The sequence below is a fragment of the Solanum stenotomum genome, chromosome 1, assembly GCF_019186545.1.
Source record: "Solanum stenotomum isolate F172 chromosome 1, ASM1918654v1, whole genome shotgun sequence".
Lineage (NCBI taxonomy): Eukaryota > Viridiplantae > Streptophyta > Magnoliopsida > Solanales > Solanaceae > Solanum > Solanum stenotomum.
This window is the reverse complement of record NC_064282.1, coordinates 94638262-94658449: the sequence shown is the minus strand read 5'-3', so window position 1 is coordinate 94658449 and position 20188 is coordinate 94638262. Positions and strand designations below refer to the sequence as shown.

At 36.2% G+C, this 20188-nt stretch overlaps 1 protein-coding gene across 1 annotated transcript in view; it reads left to right on the top strand.

The window, feature by feature from the left end:
• The window catches only part of LOC125859500 (histone deacetylase 14, chloroplastic-like), a 23299-nt gene extending 5031 nt beyond the window's left edge, over positions 1–18268 (top strand). Inside the window, exons 5-9 of the mRNA XM_049539275.1 lie at positions 1262–1333; positions 13635–13691; positions 13831–14082; positions 17310–17491; positions 17831–18268. Of these exons, the coding sequence (XP_049395232.1) occupies positions 1262–1333; positions 13635–13691; positions 13831–14082; positions 17310–17491; positions 17831–18131 (864 nt within the window). The 3' untranslated portion in view covers positions 18132–18268. The remainder of the gene's footprint in view (positions 1–1261; positions 1334–13634; positions 13692–13830; positions 14083–17309; positions 17492–17830) is intronic.
• Positions 18269–20188: the final 1920 nt, after the last annotated feature.

The window sequence follows — 20188 nt, the reverse complement described above, 5'->3', positions numbered from 1 at the left end:
TATTTATTTCAAGTAACACCTAGACATTATTGATTTTTACTAGTAAATTTTTGAATCAAAGCATTACTTGGTTTGCCAAGATTATTATTAATCCTTAATGGATCTATGTTTTTCTGAAACTATTTTCCACTCACCAATCAAATACTAGAAAACATTTTCTTGAAAAATAGTTACCATGGAAAATGACTTCCATCATACAAACAAACTTTGAATTCGATCTAAAAATTTACATTTCCTTAATATTTTCAATCCATGCAATCATGGATACGGGTTTTTTTTTTGATCCGTAGATAGGGATGATCTCATGCTTGGCATTCCTCTTTTTTTTTTTTCAATTTTGGGCTATTGCTTAAAAGTCATCTATTATTCTGATGTTACATGAAGATTTGCGTTTGAAAAGTCGATATTGGTACGTATTCTACATGGCCGCTTTCACTTTTAGTGGGATTTATTCTATCTTAAAGTAGTATGTGAAGCACCCATACCCATGTCATTGCCATTCACTAAGAGTGCACCATGAAAGTGAAGAGTCCACATAGTATAAAATAATGTTTTAATTTGTAATGTCCACATGCGTAGTTTTGTCATATATTGTAAAGAGTCTAGCATAAGGGCTTTTTACCTTATTTTTGGAATTTGTTCTTTAAAATAATTGTAACACGTGGAGAAATGGTGGGTTCCCTATTTTTGCTTAGGCCTGCATGGATTTCAAGAGACTATAGGTCCTTCGAGACAACTCTCTTTCATGTGATTTTAGGTTTACCTCGTTCTTTGTCAACACTTTCACTCGCTATGGTTTCACATTCATAAATTGACGTAGGACATGGCTAAACCATCTCAAACGTCATTTCTCTCATTTTATCCTCAATGTGTGCTTTATCTAAATATTCTTAGTTTTAGAAGATTTAGTAACAATATACTTTTTATATAATTTTAATTTTAGGAAAATAAAGAAATTGATGAATTGTGATAGAAAATTGAATGGTTGTACTCTCATATTCCTAACTTGTCCATTCCTTCTGAAACTGAGGGAATGTTTTCCACATTATTATTACTTTGCATCATTGTTGTCATCATCCTTAGTATTGTTACTATTCCTATTGTTCTTTGTTATTTGTGATGTCATTGTAAAAATTGTTGTTGTTGTTAATATTTATTTATTATTAGTAGTAGTATTATTATCATCATCTTTGTCATCGCCGTTGTCACCATTATTTTTTCTCATCCTATGTTCTCTTGATTTGTTGGCTATCATCTGCAGGCTATGGATCAAGCTTCAGAGAAAGGTCTAATTTTCATTGATGGATCTGGACCCACATATGCTACTGCCACAGTAAGAATATATCTCTTATGGTAACTCTTCCTCTTTCTGATGCAAGTCTCTATTACTGTCTGGGAGAATAATAACCAGATTTAACTTTATGGTGTTGACACGCATGCATCACGTTACGCTTATTTTTCCCTTTTCCCAACTATTTTTGGTGTTTTCTGCTGGGTGTTCGTCAGCCATTGTAACAACCCATTAGGTCGTTTTGGGTACTATCACTTCTTATTTCATAAAAGACTCTTCCGATAAATTCTAAATGGGTATTTTGGACTATTCGTAACCATAGTTCTAAAACTAATGGGGTAATTTTAATAATTAATTTAGTCGGTGGTTAAAGAAAATAACATTAAAATTAGTAGTGAGCCATTTTTACCACTTTTATAATTGGTCATGTATAATAATTAGGGTAAGAAATAATTTGTAAAAGAAAGAAAAGAGAAAACTAGGCGAGAAACTTTACCTGCGGCGTCTAACAAGGAAGACCGACATCGAGGTAATGTTTTGAATCTTCAATGTCCTTATTTAATGGTAGGGGGTTAAGTATTATATAATAATATTTCATGGTTAGATATGAATTGAAAGTGGGTGTTAGCGGATGTGCTGGGAGTTTGGATTTTGAATAAGAAAGTGAGGGTGATAATGAATTGGTTGATGGATTAATGATTAGCCAATCATTGACTTGATAAATTTGGCTTATAGTATATGATAAATTTGGGTTAGAGTTGTTGCCACTACTTTTCGAAGCCAATGGCTTTAATCTTGAATTTTATTACGTTGTCATCATATTATAAATTGAGATTTAATATATTGAGATATGTAATTAAATATTAGGTGTATTGTATAATTCGAATATCATTAAAGTGATGATAATTAGACCAATTGAGACTTATCCTTAGGCTTGAACTTTAGGAAAGTGACTAGATTTGGGTGAGTTTTTGGGGCTAGGTTAGACATAAAGTAATATGGGTGTCTATAGACTCGTTTACTTATGAATTATGCATGTTTAATAGATTGAAAACGTTCGGAGGCATTGAGGAAAGGAAAAAGCTTTGGAAAATTAGCTTGCTCGACTTCGATTCCTTGGTGGAGGTAGGTTATGGTTTATTAAGAGTCTATCTATCACATAGAATAAACCCTAATCTACCTCCACCGAGGAATCGAAGTCGAGCAAGCTAATTCTCTAAAACTTTTCCTTTCTTCAATGCCTTCAAACGTTTTCAATCTATTAAACATGCATAATTCATAAGTAAATGAGTCTATAGACACCCATATTACTATATGTCTAGCCTAGACCCAAAAACTCACCAAATCTATAGTCACTTTCCTAAAGTTTAAGCCTAAGGATAAGTCGTAATTGGTCTAATTATCATCACTTTAATGATATTCGAATTATACAATACATCCAATATTTAATTACATATCTCAATATATTAAAACTCAATTTATAATATGATGACGACGTAATAAAATTTAAGATTAAAGCCACTGGCTTCGAAAACTAGTGACAACAACTCTGACCCAAATTTATCATATATTATAAGCCAAATTTATCATATCATCAGCCTTTGATTGACTAATCATTAATCCATCAACTAATTCATTATCACCCTCACTTTCTTATTCAAAATCCAAACTCCCAGCACATCCGCTAACACCCACTTTCAATTCATATCTAACCATGAAATATTATTGTATAATATTAACCCCCTACCATAAATAAGGACATTGAAGATTCAAAACATTACCTCGATGTCGGTCTTCCTTGTTAGATGCCGCAGGTAAAGTTTCTCACCTAGTTTTCTTTCGTCTTTCTTTTATAGATTATTTATTTATCCTAATTATTATACATGACCAATTATAAAAGTGGTAAAAATGGCTCACTACTAATTTTAATGTTATTTTCTTTAACCCCCGACTAAATTAATTATTAAAATTACCCAATTAGTTATATAAATAACTATAGTTACAAATAGTCCAAAATACCACTTATAATTTATCGGAAGAGTCTTTTATGAAATAAGAAGCTATAGTACCCAAAACGACCTAATGGGTCGTTACATTAGATACCAATTTACCCATCGTTCGTCCTCGAACGATCAAAAGAAGGTGATGGTAAGAAAGGGTACCTAAATTGACAAAAAGATGTGGATATCTTTCTTGCATATCAGCCTCACTCTCCCAAGTGGACTCTTCAACAAACCGATTTTTCCACTGAACCTTGATAGATGCAATCTCCTTTGACCTCAACTTGTGGACCTCCCTATCTAGAATAGCTACAGGCTCCTCCTCATAAGACAAATTCTCATCAAGCAGGACCGAATCCCAATGAACAATGTAGTTTCCATCACCATGATGTTTTTTCACTATAGACACATGAAATATCGGGTGCACTCCTAACAACCCTGGAGGCAAGGCCAATTCATAGGCCACCTCCCCAACATGCTTAAGAACTTCAAATCGCCGAATATATCTTGGACTAAGCTTACCTCGCTTACCAAACCGCATCACACCCTTCATGGGTGAAACCTTCAGCAAGACTTGCTCACCCTCCATAAACTCCAAATCCCTGACCTTTCGATCTGCATACTCCTTCTGCCTGCTCTGAGCTACTAGAAGCTTCTCCTTAATGAATTTCACTTTCTCTAACGATTCCCTCAAAAGATTGGTACCCCAAGGTCTCACCTCAAATGCATCAAACCAACCAATGAGAGACCTACATCTCCTCCCATATAATGCCTCAAATGGGGCCATACCAATACTCGAGTGATAGCTATTGTTGTACAGAAACTCTGCCAAGGGTAAAAATTGATCACAATGAACACCAAAATCCATCACGCACGCACAAAACATATCCTATAGCACTTGATTGTTGACTGTCCATCGGTCTGAGGGTGCAGTACTAAGATCCAATCTAGTACCTAATTCAGCTTGCAAGGTCCTCCAGAAGTTAGAAGTAAATTGCGTACCTCTATATGATATAATGGAGATTGGAACTCCATGCAATCGAACAATCTCGCGGATATAGAGTTTGGCTAACTTCTCTACATTATAAGTCACCTTGACTGGAATGAATTGAGTAGACTTAGTTAATCTATCAACAATTAACCATATAGAATCAAACTTACCCAATGTCTTTGGCAGACCAACCACGAAATCCATTGCAATTCTTTCCTACTTCCATTCAGGAATGGACATTCATTGAAGTGTCCCTCTAGGCCTCTGATACTCGTACTTTACCTGCTGACAATTTGGGCATTGGGCAACAAAATCAACAATGTCACGCTTCATTCTACTCCACCAATAATGTTGTCTCGGATCACGATACATCTTGGTTGCACCAGGATGTATAGAATACCTCGAACTATGAGCCTCTACAAGCATAGTATGAGTCAAATCATCAACACGGGGCACACATACCCACCTCTTAATTCTCAAGACGCCTTCCTCATCAATCACAACCTCTTTAGCCTCTCCTCGCAATACTATGTCTTGAATTCGGCTCAGTTTCTCATCATCAAACTGCTTTCCTTTAAGCTTGTCAAGAAAAGATCTTGCCTCCACACAAGCCAAGAATCCTCCTTTCTCAATTACTTTCAATCTCATAGTCATTAGCCAGAGTTTAAACCTCTCTAGCCGATGGGCGTCTAGAAACTTGTAAGTAGGCTAAACTCCCATGCTCCCTGCTTTTCTACTTAGGGCATCAGCCATAATATTAGCTTTTCCTGGGTGATATAGAATAGTAATGTCATATTCTTTCAGTAACTCCATCCACCTCCTTTGCCTCAAATTCAAGTCCTTCTAAGTGAACACATATTGGAAACTACGATGATCTGTATACACTTCACACTTGACCCCATGTAGATAATGCCTCCACTGTTTCAATGCAAATACAACTGCAGCCAACTCGAAATCATGGGTCGGATAGTTACGTTCGTGCACTTTCAATTGCCTTGAAGCATAGGCAAATACATTCCTCTCCTGCATTAGCACTGCACCTAAACCAGAATAAGATGCATCACAATAAACAATGAAATTCTTACCTTCCACAAGCAAGGCAAGAATCTGTGCAGTAGTCAACAAGGTCTTGAATTTCAGGAAGCTCTCTTCACACTCATCCGACCATACAAAGGGAACATTCTGCTTGGTCAAGTTGGTCAGTTGGGAAGCAATGGAAGAAAATCCCTTAACGAACCGACGGTAGTAACTAGCTAAACCAACAAAGCTCCTTACCTCTGAAACATTAGTAGGCCTTACCCAACTCTTCACTGCTTCGATTATAGTGGGATCCACCATCACTCCATCCTTAGAAACCACGTGCCCCAAGAAGGACACTGAACTGAGCCAAAACTCACACTTGGAGAATTTGGCATAAAGCCTTTTCTCCCTTAACAACCCCAATACAATTCTCAAATGCTCTTCATGTTCTTTCCTGCTCTTGGAGTAGATCAGTATATCATCAATAAATACAATAACGAAGAGATTCAAATATGGCTTAAAAATTCCATTCATCAGGCTCATGAAAGTAGCAGGGGCATTTGTAAGCCCAAAAGACATTACTAAGAACTCATAATGTCCATACCTTGTTCGAAAAGCAGTCTTTGGCACATCCATTGCTCGTATTTGTAGTTGATAATAACCGTACCTCAAATCAATTTCTGAGAACACACAAGCACCCTGTAACGGATCAAACAAGTCATTAATGCGAGGAATGGGGTACTTGTTCTTAATAGTCATCTTATTAAACTACCTGTAGTCTATGCACATCCGAAAACTACCATCCTTCTTCTTCACAAATAAAATTGGAGCATCCCAAGGAAAGGCACTCGGTCTAATAAAACCTTTACCTAACAACTCCTGAAGTTGGGCCTTGAACTCTCTCAACTCAGCTAGGGCAATTCTATAAGGGGAATGGAAATGGGGCGAGTCCCTGGCTCTAGGTCAATACAACAATCAATATCCCTATCAATTGGCATACCAGACAGGTCTGCAGGAAAAACATCCGCAAACTCACGAACTATCAAAACAATCTCGATCGAAGGCACTTTGGAAGTATCATCCCTGAGATGTGCCAAGAAAGCTGAACAACCCTTACTCATCAACCTCTTAGCACGAAGAAAAGAGATAATACGAACTGGGGCGGGAATATAGTCACCCTCCCATACCAGAGGATCTATTCCATGCTTGGTCAAAGTCATAGTCTTAGCATTACAATCTAAGATCGCAAAATTTGGAGAAAGCCAAGTCATACCTAAAATTACATCAAAATCAACCATCGCCAAAATAATCAAATCTACATAAGTTTTTCTCCCCACAAAAGTCACAAGGCAAGACCTATACACCTTCTCAACTAACACAAACTCACCAACAGGAGTAGAGACACGAATAGGCATGTCAAGCTAGTCACAATGCAAATCAAGTCTATTAGCTTATAAGGAAGATACATAAGAAAATGTGGATCCAGGATCAAACAATACAGAAGCCATGCGATCACAGACCAGAAAAGTACCTGTGATAACAACATCAGATGCCTCTGCCTCTGGCATCCCGGGGAAAGCATAACAATGGGCTTTATCACATGTCTATCCATTGCCTCTATCGGGCTGCGCTCCAGTAGTTCCGACCTCCCCGCCACCCCGACCGAACTGGTGACCACCGTTACCTTGGCCACCACGTCCTCCAGAATGACGACCTCTACCATGACCACCCCTACCTCTAACTGCTGGAGATCTGTAACTCTGATCATACCGAGCCTGACTCTGCCTCGGACAGTATTTCCTGATATGCCCAGCCTCACCACATCCATAGCAAGTCCTGGAGTCGAGAGTAGGTCTCTGTGAAGACGAAGAAGATTGAAGATAACCCCAAACTCAGAAAAAGGCTGGCTGGTCGGTGACGGACCCTCAGCTGAAACCTGCAATGAAGACTGAAGAGGACGGGGTGGATAACCCCCAGAACTCTGCTCTTTGGAGTAAGAACCACTAACCTCGCCTCCTTTACGGATCTTCTTAAATGTTGACACCTTGGTGAAGTCATCTGGCTTCACCCCCTTTACCTCTATCACAAAATCAACCACTTCTTGAAAAGATTTTATAGAAGCAGCTACCTGTAATGCTGAAATCTGCAAATCTTACCTCAGTCCCTTCACAAAGCGGCGAATCCGCTCTTGCGGACTGAAGCAAAGTTGAGTGGCATATGTGGATAATGCACGAAATTTGGCCTCATAGGCTGCAACTGACATCTTTCCTTGCTTTATGTTCAGGAACTTATCTCTCCTCCTGTTCCTCAAAGTCCGGGTATATACTTCTCCATGAAGAAGCTAGAAAATGCTGCTTAAGTCATAGGTGGTGCCTTTGCTGGTCGACACTCAACATGAGACCTCCACCACATTTTGGCATCCCCTTGAAACTGGTAGGTCACAAACTCAACACTGAATCGCTGCACTATGTCCATCTTATGAAGCAACTCGTGACAATCCAAATGGAAATCATAAGCATCTTCAGATTCAGTACCCTTGAAGACGGGAGGTTTCAACTTTAAGAACTTAATAAAGAGATCATGCTGGTCACTAGTCATTATAGGCCTATAGTCAATCGAGGAAACATGCATGTTTCCAAGGACGCATCCATGCGGGGAGCCACAACAGCTGCATGTTGTACTCCTTGTACTTGAGTTGCTGGTGCAGAAAACGCTGAGGTGCCTGGCCCTGATCAGATAACCCACTAAGATAAATGAGAACCTGGTTGATAATCTCTGGAGTAGGCTGGGGTGGTGCTTCCTTCTCATGAATCTGCTCATCCTCCCCCTCATCACCCTCTCTCGCTACCTCGTCAGCCGGTGGAGGGGTCACTGCTCCATCTCTAGTTGGACCAATTGCTTATCCTCTGCCTCTAGTGGGCCTTCTCCCGAGACCTCTACCACAGCCTCTCGCCATTGCTCCCCCTCAGGGTGCAGCCCCAATAGTTGGCTCAGGCGCACCCTGTCTTGCTGGTGTTGGTGTTGCCATAGTTGTTACTCTAGTTCTGACCAAACAAAACATGTCACTTTGTATGGTATCTTAGTTTCCATAAATGCTTCCAGGGCCACTGCACATTAAGGTGGTTGTTCTGATTCCTCATATAATTTGCTGTCTTGACTGAAAAGATCCCTATACTGTCTCTCAGCCACTGTAATCTATCTTGTTCTAGTGAGACTCCTTTTGAAGAAATTGAGAATGTTGAGGAATTCTATGAATCTATCCATATCCTAAGTCATTTAGAGGCCTTCTGTCACTGAGATCCCAGCCTTGGTTACTCCAAACTTCAGTGATTTTAGCTTTTTGTTGTTGATGTAGTATGAGAACATCTGGAAATAGAAGCCTGAGGGCACCTCCAACCTTATACTCTATTTTACTCTCCAAATATAGAGTTCTCTATTTTTTTAAACAACCAACTCCAACCGAATTCTCTATTTTACTCTCTAAAAAAGAATCTTCTCCTCTCTCCTCAGTATATTCTATTTTAATCTTATTTTCTTATTTTCATAATATAAATCTTTTCTTTCTTTTTCCCAAATAATCACTTTATATAATTTTCATGTGATATAAAATTTTACTATTTCAAATTTTTTATATAATATAAATTTATATTTTATTCTACATTTCTAAATAACATAAGTGCAAGAAAATATTATATAATATACTAATTAATGGACAAATTCAAATAAAAGTAAAATACAATCACATAAACACTCAACTTTCAAAATTATTACTTTACTCCCATAAATGCTCTACTAATGCATTACGAAGTTTAAAGTGAGCATTTTTGTCCTTGAGTTTTTTTATGTCTAACTAAAAATTATTCAATCCAGAGATTTTCATCTACCACCATTTATGTAGTTGGAGTTGGAGCCTCTATGGCATCTTGAATTGGTCCATTAAGATCATGTTCATCCTAGTGTTATCAAAGGCGCGCTTAAGCCTTGAAGCAAGGCTCAAAATGTGTTGAGCGCTTTGCCTCGCTTTATGTGTGCTTTAGTGTTGTCATCAAGGTTCTAAGGCAAACATTTCCTTGCCAATGAGCCTCTTATGAAGAAGTGACACTAAATAATTGATATTTCACTTTATCATAATTTTTTTCAATTTCTTTGGTCATATATTTGTCATTTATATTTATAATTATTAGTCTTGGACTAAATATATATATATATTTGTATTCTTTTCTCCCTTTGCGCGTTTTTCCATTAAAGCCAACGCTTTGTTTGCACTTTGCGCTTTAAGCCCCTACATACCTTAGAGATTTTTTGCGCTTTTCGCCTTTGATAACACTGTTCATCCTCGATTATCATGTTGTGCAGTATAATACATGTAGTACTTTCTTTCTCCAAAAATGTGACGGCCCCTCCATAATTGCAAAACGTAATTGCAGAACTCCGAATGCATGTTCAAAAAATAATAATAAAATCAAATTATATTGTTGACGAAAATTAGAAAAAAATTGAAATATTATTGATTTGGGATGAAAGTAGTATATATTAGATGATATATTTTTTTAATTATTAAATTACATTTAAAAGAATTATGAATATTAGATATTTAATTAATTGCATTATATATAAAATAATATATTAATTAGAAAATAATAGAAATAATAATAAAATTTTTTTTTTTGATAAGATAAGTGGTATTAATAACAGCATCAGGAAGATGCAAAATTTACAAGATATGGCATTTGAGCTTACAAAAAAATCTCTGGCTAACTATACAAACTATCTAAGCCAGAGCTAATGAGTTAGTAAAATCCTAAAGTTGTTTTGCATTAACAGCAGGATACACGTTGGTCCAACAAAACAAATTTTCAGTGCACCTAGTCTTCAAAATGCCTAAAGCAGTTGACTCTCCANATTTTTTGCGCTTTTCGCCTTTGATAACACTGTTCATCCTCGATTATCATGTTGTGCAGTATAATACATGTAGTACTTTCTTTCTCCAAAAATGTGACGGCCCCTCCATAATTGCAAAACGTAATTGCAGAACTCCGAATGCATGTTCAAAAAATAATAATAAAATCAAATTATATTGTTGACGAAAATTAGAAAAAAATTGAAATATTATTGATTTGGGATGAAAGTAGTATATATTAGATGATATATTTTTTTAATTATTAAATTACATTTAAAAGAATTATGAATATTAGATATTTAATTAATTGCATTATATATAAAATAATATATTAATTAGAAAATAATAGAAATAATAATAAAATATTTTTTTTGATAAGATAAGTGGTATTAATAACAGCATCAGGAAGATGCAAAATTTACAAGATATGGCATTTGAGCTTACAAAAAAATCTCTGGCTAACTATACAAACTATCTAAGCCAGAGCTAATGAGTTAGTCAAATCCTGAAGTTGTTTTGCATTAACAGCAGGATACACGTTGGTCCAACTAAACAAATTTTCAATGCACCTAGTCTTCAAAATGCCTAAAGCAGTTGACTCTCCATCAAAACATCTCTTGTTCCTCTCTAACCAAATACACCAAAAAATACAAGTAGGTATCATAATCCAGATCTTCTTGATGGCTTTGTCAACTTTCCATAGACTCCAACTCTCATATGCATCCTTAACAGTGAGGGGTGTGGTCCAATTGATGCCAGAGAGACAAAAAAACATGCTCCATAATTCTGAGGCCACCTCACAATGAAGAAGAAGGTGTCTGGGGTTTCAGCCTATTTTTTGCACATATAGCATCTGTTTGGGAATTGGATTTTTCTTTTCTTTATGTTGTCTTGGGTGAGACATGCCTCATATAGAGCTATCCAGGTAAAAAAAACTTCCTTAGGTGGTAGCTTGGTCCTCCAAATGAGTTTCCAGGGCCAGTTAGCTATCACGGGGTTTCTAGAGCACAACTGTTGATACCCTTCCTTGACTGTATAAACTCCTTTCTGGTGTCCCCATTTGAGCTTATCAGCTGCTTGGAGATTAATGTGACAATGTTGTAGTCTAGCAAAAAGGTCTACCAGATCATTCACTTCCCAATCGTGCATATTCCTTCTAAATCTCGGATCCCAATTGATCCCTTCTCTATTAGCAGCAATAACAGATAATAAAATATTAAAAATGTGAAATAGAGAGTGAATTTGGATAACTACTATTCAACTCTCTAAAAATGAAGAATAGAGTTTAAAATAAAGAGGGGTTGGAGTGCCCATTCTCTATTTTACTCTCCAAATATAGAGAATGGAGAGTAAAATAGAAGTGGGTTGGAGATGGTCTGAGTGAACCAGGTCCTAATCAGTTGTCTTCCCAAAAGGAAGTTTTTGTGGCCATTCCCAACTTTGAGGCTAGTATTGATACTGAAAATCTGGCATAGATTTCTAGTAGTCTTCCATACACTGACCCCATATACAGTTCTGACTGCTTTGGTCTTCCATGCATCTTCTTCTCCACACTTCTCTTTAATTACCTTCTTTCAGAGTGATTGTTCTTCATTTGTATATCTCCATAACCACCTCATTAGCAAACTTTGATTTTGTTTCCTTACATTCTTTATATTAAGTCCAGAAACTCTATTTCAGCCCGTTTCCATTGTAGGCCTAATTAGGGACTTTTAAGTCATTAATATGTAATAATTAGACCTAGTATAAATACTTGGTTTCCTAGAATAACTAGGGTTAGCTTACCTGTGATGATTGATGTATTTTGTGGAGTTGGATGGTATCCAAACTTTGATTCAAGATTTTTAAGGGTGTTTTCAAGTGGATTGATTCTATTTAAGGATATCCTATAGTTTAGGAGTGCTATTTAAGTGCATTAAGTAGGGTTGTTGATATCTGTCAATTGTTCTTGTTGGTACTTTTAAGTTGTATCTTCTCTAAATCCCTTTCAATTGCTTTCATAAGTTCTTATTAATCCTACCCTAGCTTACATCATGACATTTTAGGCAAGCGCCAAAATTGTAGGACATCATGAATGAGGATTAATCAGAAAACTCAGATCAGAAAAGCTAGTTGCTTCTTGTATGAGTCTACAACATCATCTTAATGAGACACAAGTGGTCATATATGGTGCTTTATGTTGATCAACTAAACATATGGAGATACTGTTTAATTATTCATTATGCATGATGATGGAGGAGTGTAACTATGAAAGCTCAGCCCTGTGCATAACCCCATAGACATTAACATTCCATTTAAGTAAATTTCAGGCTCTAAGTTCACTAATATTTAATGAAATNGAACCAGGTCCTAATCAGTTGTCTTCCCAAAAGGAAGTTTTTGTGGCCATTCCCAACTTTGAGGCTAGTATTGATACTGAAAATCTGGCATAGATTTCTAATAGTCTTCCATACACTGACCCCATATACAGTTCTGACTGCTTTGGTCTTCCATGCATCTTCTTCTCCACACTTCTCTTTAATTACCTTCTTTCAGAGTGATTGTTCTTCATTTGTATATCTCCATAACCACCTCATTAGCAAACTTTGATTTTGTTTCCTTACATTCTTTATAGCAAGTCCAGAAACTCTATTTCAGCCCGTTTCCATTTTAGGCCTAATTAGGGACTTTTAAGTCATTAATATGTAATAATTAGACCTAGTATAAATACTTGGTTTCCTAGAATAACTAGGGTTAGCTTACCTGTGATGATTGATGTATTTTGTGGAGTTGGATGGTATCCAAACTTTGATTCAAGATTTTTAAGGGTGTTTTCAAGTGGATTGATTCTATTTAAGGATATCCTATAGTTTAGGAGTGCTATTTAAGTGCATTAAGTAGGGTTGTTGATATCTGTCAATTGTTCTTGTTGGTACTTTTAAGTTGTATCTTCTCTAAATCCCTTTCAATTGCTTTCATAAGTTCTTATTAATCCTACCCTAGCTTACATCATGACATTTTAGGCAAGCGCCAAAATTGTAGGACATCATGAATGAGGATTAATCAGAAAACTCAGATCAGAAAAGCTAGTTGCTTCTTGTATGAGTCTACAACATCATCTTAATGAGACACAAGTGGTCATATATGGTGCTTTATGTTGATCAACTAAACATATGGAGATACTGTTTAATTATTCATTATGCATGATGATGGAGGAGTGTAACTATGAAAGCTCAGCCCTGTGCATAACCCCATAGACATTAACATTCCATTTAAGTAAATTTCAGGCTCTAAGTTCACTAATATTTAATGAAATATTTACTCTTAATCAGGCAAGTTTTTGAATTTGTATGAGCTAATAAGGTTCCTAAAATTATTGAGTTCCGTGAGAAAGATTAACACCAAGTGTTCCTATGGCAATGTGAACTCTGATCTTGACATAATATGATGCAGACGTTCCAAGAGTCGTTATTGGCAGCTGGAGCTGGGATTTCCTTGGTTGATTCAGTGGTAATGTCTCAGTCTAAGCTGTTAGTAATATTTCAGTTTACTGGGAATACTTCGTTTAATGTAGCAATCAGTTCAGGGTGCGTTTTGTTGGTAAACTTCTCTCTGAAAGCTGGAGTAATTGTTTCATCTGATATTTCAGGTTGCAGCATCCAGAGTAAGCACAGATCCTCCTGTCGCTTTTGCACTAATTCGACCTCCTGGTCACCATGCTGTTCCAAAGGGGGCCATGGGCTTTTGTGTGTTTGGAAATATTGCTATTGCTGCTCGTTATGCTCAAAGAATGCATGGATTGAAACGTGTTTTTATCATAGACTTTGATGTTCATCATGGAAATGGAACCAATGATGCCTTCTACGAGGACCCAGATATATTTTTCCTTTCAACTCACCAAGTAAGCTACACATTACATTGAACAAATTGCTTGGGAAATCTTGACGTTTTTACTTCTGAATCAACTGCTATTATAAAATGTAGTTTGAATGAACGAAAGAACATTCGGTTTTATCTAAATTGAGCCAGATCTAGTGATCCACAAAAATGATTATTCTTGACACTATGTTCAGTTCAAGGGTGCTTGGGACTTGGTGATTACTCCTCAGACGCTTTCCTTCATTTTATTTGTTACAAATGAGCAGAAATAAAACACATCAATTATGATTGTTGTCACGTCCCAAAATACCTCCTAGATGCAACTGAGATCTTCCAAGTGTTCTAAAAGTGCTGAAACTCAACCAAGCCCCTTGGGCACAAACTAAAACCATTCCAACAAGTCTCAAAATTCATTTTCAACTTATTTGAAGTCTCAAAACACATAATGAGATACATATACTAAAATGAAGGTGTCTTGTAGTTACAATTATCTTGTCCAACATCAGCAAGGTTAATTTTTGGTTTGGTGGATTTGTATGGCTCTCCACTTCTTTCGGTGGAAGTGAAGATCGATGCACAAGTCATAGAAAACAAAGAAATTTTCAAGTATCTTGGGTCCATAATCTAAGTAGATGGGGAGATTGATGAGGATGTCGTGCATCGTATTGGAACAGGGTGGGTGAAATGAAGGCTCGTATCCAGGGTACTGGGTGATAATATTGTGTCGCCAAGGCTTAAAAGGTAAATTCTACAGTGTGCTGGTTAGACCGATATTTTTGTATGAGGCTGAGTGTTTGGTTAGTCAAGAACGCGAACGTTTAAATAATAAATGTAACGGAGATGAAGATGCTCAAATGGATGTGTGGGCTTATTACAAGAGATATGATTAGAAACACGAGGTTATACAGGGTAAGGTGGCAGTAAGGACTGTGGCGGACAAGATAGGGATACGAGGTTGAGATGGTTCGAGCATGTGAGGAGGAGGGATGTATTGGCATGATGGGCAGATCATAGAGTATCTTGTAGAATCTACATTAAATATTCTCAATATGGAATATGTAAGATTTATTCTTGATCCGTTGTTACTTTTGATTTTGTTGGAAGCTTTTGTATTCTTAGTTATTCGCCAACAGTTAGTCCCAAGTAGAGACTAAATACTTAGGGCTCTTGGTCTTGGTTATTTTAGCTATTTTTTTTTCTTATCATTGTGTTTTTGATTTTCGCTATTCAAAAACATGACTTCACATCAGTACAGTGTTATCAAAAGCAAAGAGCGCAAAACAACTCTAAGGTTCGTGGGGCTTTAAGCACAAAGTGCAAATAAAGTGTGGGCTCTAATGAAAAAAGGCCGAAAGGGAGAAAAAAATACAAATTATATGTTTAGTCCAAGACAAATAATTTATAAGTATGATTGAAAAATGTAAGAACAAAGAAATTTGAAAAATAATTACGATAAAGTGAAATATCAATGACTTAGTATTGTCTCTTGAGAAGAGGTTCATTGGCATGGAAAAGTATGTCTTAGAACCTTGACGACGACACTGAAGCGAGGCAAAACGTTCAACATGTTTTGATCCTCGCTATAGGGCTTGAGTGCACTTTCAATAACACTGTATCAATTTGAGTCCTTCAATGTTTGTTCCACTAGAAAAATGTGGAACAACTTATTCTGCGTGGAAATTTTTGTTTCCACTATTTGTCACTGGAAAAAGAATTATGGGGCCATATAAATGGAAGTGATCTGGATCCTACAAAGTTAGGTTAGTGGAAAGTCAAAGATGCTCAGGTGATGACATGGAATTTAGGGTCAATTCACCCTCTTATTGTCCTTAATTTCAGGATATATAAGACTGCAAAGGCCATATAAGATTATTTATTTAAGGTTTACAACCAAGACAATAGCATAAGACACTTTCAGTTAGAGCATGAAATTGCTAATTACTCTTAACAAAGTCTTTCTATTTAGGATTATTTTTCTGGAGTTCAAAACTTAGGGAAAAAATTTACTAGTATTGTTTATGTTGAAATACGTGTTGAATCTCTTTCTATAATACAAGCAAAGCAAGCGAGACCAACCTTTTTTTTGATGAAATTGCAATTTGATTTTGAGTGTTTGCTCTAACTTGATAAATCGTGATCTGTCTCCCTCCTTGGATATCTGTTTTAGGGAATTACTTCGTGTAGATCAATGTCTTCTCACACAAAACGTTTTCAAGCAAGAAAATGTTCAGATTGATGCATTTGCTGCTCAAGGAAGAAGATATGGTAGGGATACGAGCGAATTCAATGCTATAGTTGCAAGCAATATGCACTAATAAAAAAGTGTGAGAGGTTGACTATAACAAGATTTAGGAAAAATAGAGGTATAGGCCGAAGAAGAACTAGGGAGAGGTGATTGGATAGGACATGTGACAACTTCAGCTTACCGAGGACGTGACGCTAGATAAGAAGGTGCTGAGAGAAAGGATTATACTAGAAGGTTAGTAGGTAGCTGAGTGTTGTCACACTTTGTGTGGGAGAGGCATGGAGTTAGCCCCCTTTCACTACTCCATATTAGTAGTATTATTTAGTAACTATTTAGTTTCTTATCTTCAATGTGTGTAACTATTTGTTGCTTCATTTGCCTTGTATCTTGTTGTTAGATAGGGGGAGATGGTTAGACATGACATGTGCTAGCTTTAGCTTACCGTGGACACAACCCTATAAGAAAATGTGGAGGGCGAGGATTAGGCTAGAAGGTTGGTAGGTAGTCGAGTGTTGTCATACTTTGTGTGGGAGAGGCATAGGGCTAGCCTCCTGTCCGCTTCTACTTATTAGTAGTATTATTTAGTAATCAGCTTCTTTTCTTCAATGTGTAGTACTATTTGTTGCTTCATTTGCCTTGTATCTTGTTATTTTTCTGTCATATTTTTGTGTTACCATGCAATCAGATTATTCTCTTTTCTTTCGAGCCGAGGGTTTATCGGAAACAACCTTTCTACCCCACAAAAGGTAGGGGTAAGGTCTGCCTACATCCTACCCTCTCCAAACCCACTTGTGGAATCACACGGGGTATATTGTTGTTATCTTCTTTTACTTACACTACATTACAAGGAAACAACCTTCACCCTATATCAGATTTAGAGGAAAACAAGATTTCTGTCATTATATGCCAGCTATGCACCTCAATGTGTAGAATTAATAGAGTCTGGAACTTAACAATTGCATGGATTTTATCAGTCATGCTCACTTATCCTTGGATCGATGTAGGCCGGAAGTTATCCAGGGACTGGTAAGATAGATCAAATTGGTAGTGGAAGTGGTGAAGGATCAACACTAAATCTCCCTTTACCTGGAGGATCAGGTGATACAGCAATGCGAACAGTTTTTGATGAAGTTATTGTACCATGTGCTCAAAGGTTCAAGCCAGATATAATCCTTGTTTCAGCTGGGTAATTTTCTTGTCTGTCAAGATAGTCTCAACATTCAGAATACAAAACGAAACATATGACTTAAACACAGTTCATTTTACTTTTCTTACTGTTCTGCTACTGTGTGGTTTCTTTTTCTTTTGACGTGAATAATGGATCATGTATTATGCTTGTGTTTTCTGCTAAACTAGAAATGTAACGAGGGCGGAATATTTGGTCTATTCACTACTATCATGCCTCATATATTCTGTTTCTGGTCTTGAAATGTTGTTAGCAGAAAAGGATGTTAAAACATAAAGATAGGACTTTCTGATTTCTTATCTAACGTAATTGAACTAACGTGTCGTCTAAAATTTTCAGGTATGATGCCCATCTGTTGGATCCACTTGCCAGCTTACAGTTCACAACAGGAACATATTACATGCTAGCCTCCAGCATTAAGCAACTTGCAAAAGATTTGTGTGGGGGACGTTGCGTGTTTTTCTTAGAAGGGGGATATAATCTCAGTTCTCTGTCAAATTCAGTTGCAGAATCATTTCGTGCTTTTCTTGGGGATCGGAGCTTGGCTTCAGAGCTAGACGATCCATCCTATTTGCACGAAGAACCATTAAAGAAGGTGAAGCAGATTATTGAAAAAGTGAAGCACATACATTCCTTTTGAAAGCTTATATTGACAGTGGTCTAGAATTATTATACAACTTTGTATAGGACACCATGACTTTTCTATAATTTGTATACAGCTTTGTTTAGTATATACGATATAAATTATATTGATGTTGTAAATTCGTAACAAAATTTGTTAAAAGTACAAGCTAAAATTGATGAACGCCCATTCTATTTAATTATTTCTTTCTAGGATAACAAATGCTTATATATTGTATGATCCTGCAGAAGAATTGATGTGTATATATATATATATATATATATATATGAAGGAAAAATGCAACTTTTGGTATTTCCTCTTCGTTGTAACTGTTCTTTTTCCTTTTTCATTTTTTTTAATTACCTCTTAATTTGGTTTATGAAAATAAAAAAGAAATCCATCAAAGGTATTTTAGTAACTCAACTTTTGACTTTTGTTCCCATTTTTAGTATTGTGTTATATTATGTTATGATATGATATGATATGATGATTATGTTCTAGTAGAGTATATCCCGTTCTCAATTTGAGAATAATATGAAATCGAATTTGATGATTCTATCAATGAACTCTCATACTCTCATACACGATGATTTACTCTTTAGATATCAAACTCTCATACACAGTAATCAAGAAAATCTAAAGAATTGACATCCCCTAACCATTAGAGTTCTATAGTAGAGAAATCTAGTAAACATTGAAACCCTTCTCATGTTCAAGTACCTATGTCACAAACTTAAAAGTAGAAAATCCTCCCTTTGGTTTGAATTGCTTGCATGAAGAATGAGCGAACAAGTAAAAGTACATGAAGATGATAGATCGATGTGAGGTCTCCTACTTATCGATTATAACTTTGACCTTTTTTTTAGTTACAGCTACGAAAAGGAATAACGCGTATCAAATCAGGAGAGCACAATATTATCATCTCCAGAAAAATGGTCCACATTCTCTTTCATGATTAGCCAAAGGGAATATGGAGAACTCTTACCTTAACTACACTTCCATCTTCAATATTGGTGTATCTTACTTCTATAGGCAAGACTATTTAAGTAAGAAAACTGTAATGCAAGTGAAGAGTGAGTCTTTAATGGAGATAAAGTAAATTTGGAAGATTTTCTTCATTTGTATGGTCAAAGCGATTTCACAATATCGTTTTAACAACAAAATATTGAAAAGTGCAAGGAAATATAGGTGGGATGCTTCACATACTGACAACATATCGGGATAACTCGAGAAATAAAAACTTTCAATTAATTGAGGACAAAGAATGGGAGCAAAAAGGAAGAATTCCTAGATTAGCACAATGGAATATATATAGGAATTGTAGTTAAGAGTTCTTTAAGTTACAATCTTACTAAAAAGGTCAAGAAAGAAAAATATTACCTAACCTTAAAAATAAACTTAAGAAAATATTAATGGATAAAATAGCATTCCAAATTGTTATTATAGCGTGCTTCACGACTCTTCTTTTCCATAGCTACCACTTCTACGGGTTCATCATTTGTTCGTCCATAATCGGTTAATTCATCACAAAGTTGCTTAGGTAAAATGTCAAACTTCACCATTTTCAACTCTTTCGAGAACAGAGATTTAAACCCCTTGAACCAAGTTGTTCACGATTAGTAAAGAAAAAAACATTTCATTGAAACGGGATTGGGAAAGTTCTACACACACATTAATCATTGAGTCATCAAGATCATAGTTTTAGTTTAATAGCAAGAAAATAATTTGATTTTCCTGAAACTACAAAGTTTAAATGGAAAGAGCTCAAAAATACTAGTAGGGACTAGGGAGTGTATCAGTTCCACTTCCTTCAGAACTATCCCAAAGATATCAAGAGATAAATCAATCAATATGATATTGTCGTTAATGCTGAAATGATTATGGTGATTCATCCAGGTTTGTGGCCAAAGTTCTGACGATCACCATAACTTTTTGTAAGGCAATTAGTCACAATTTATGACCAATTTTTATAAACATCACCATAACTTGGTGCTGATGAAGTCTTGGCCAATTACAAATTAAAAGTCTTGGCACCCCACAAGAATTTTTCTCCTGTTTATGACAAAACAATTATT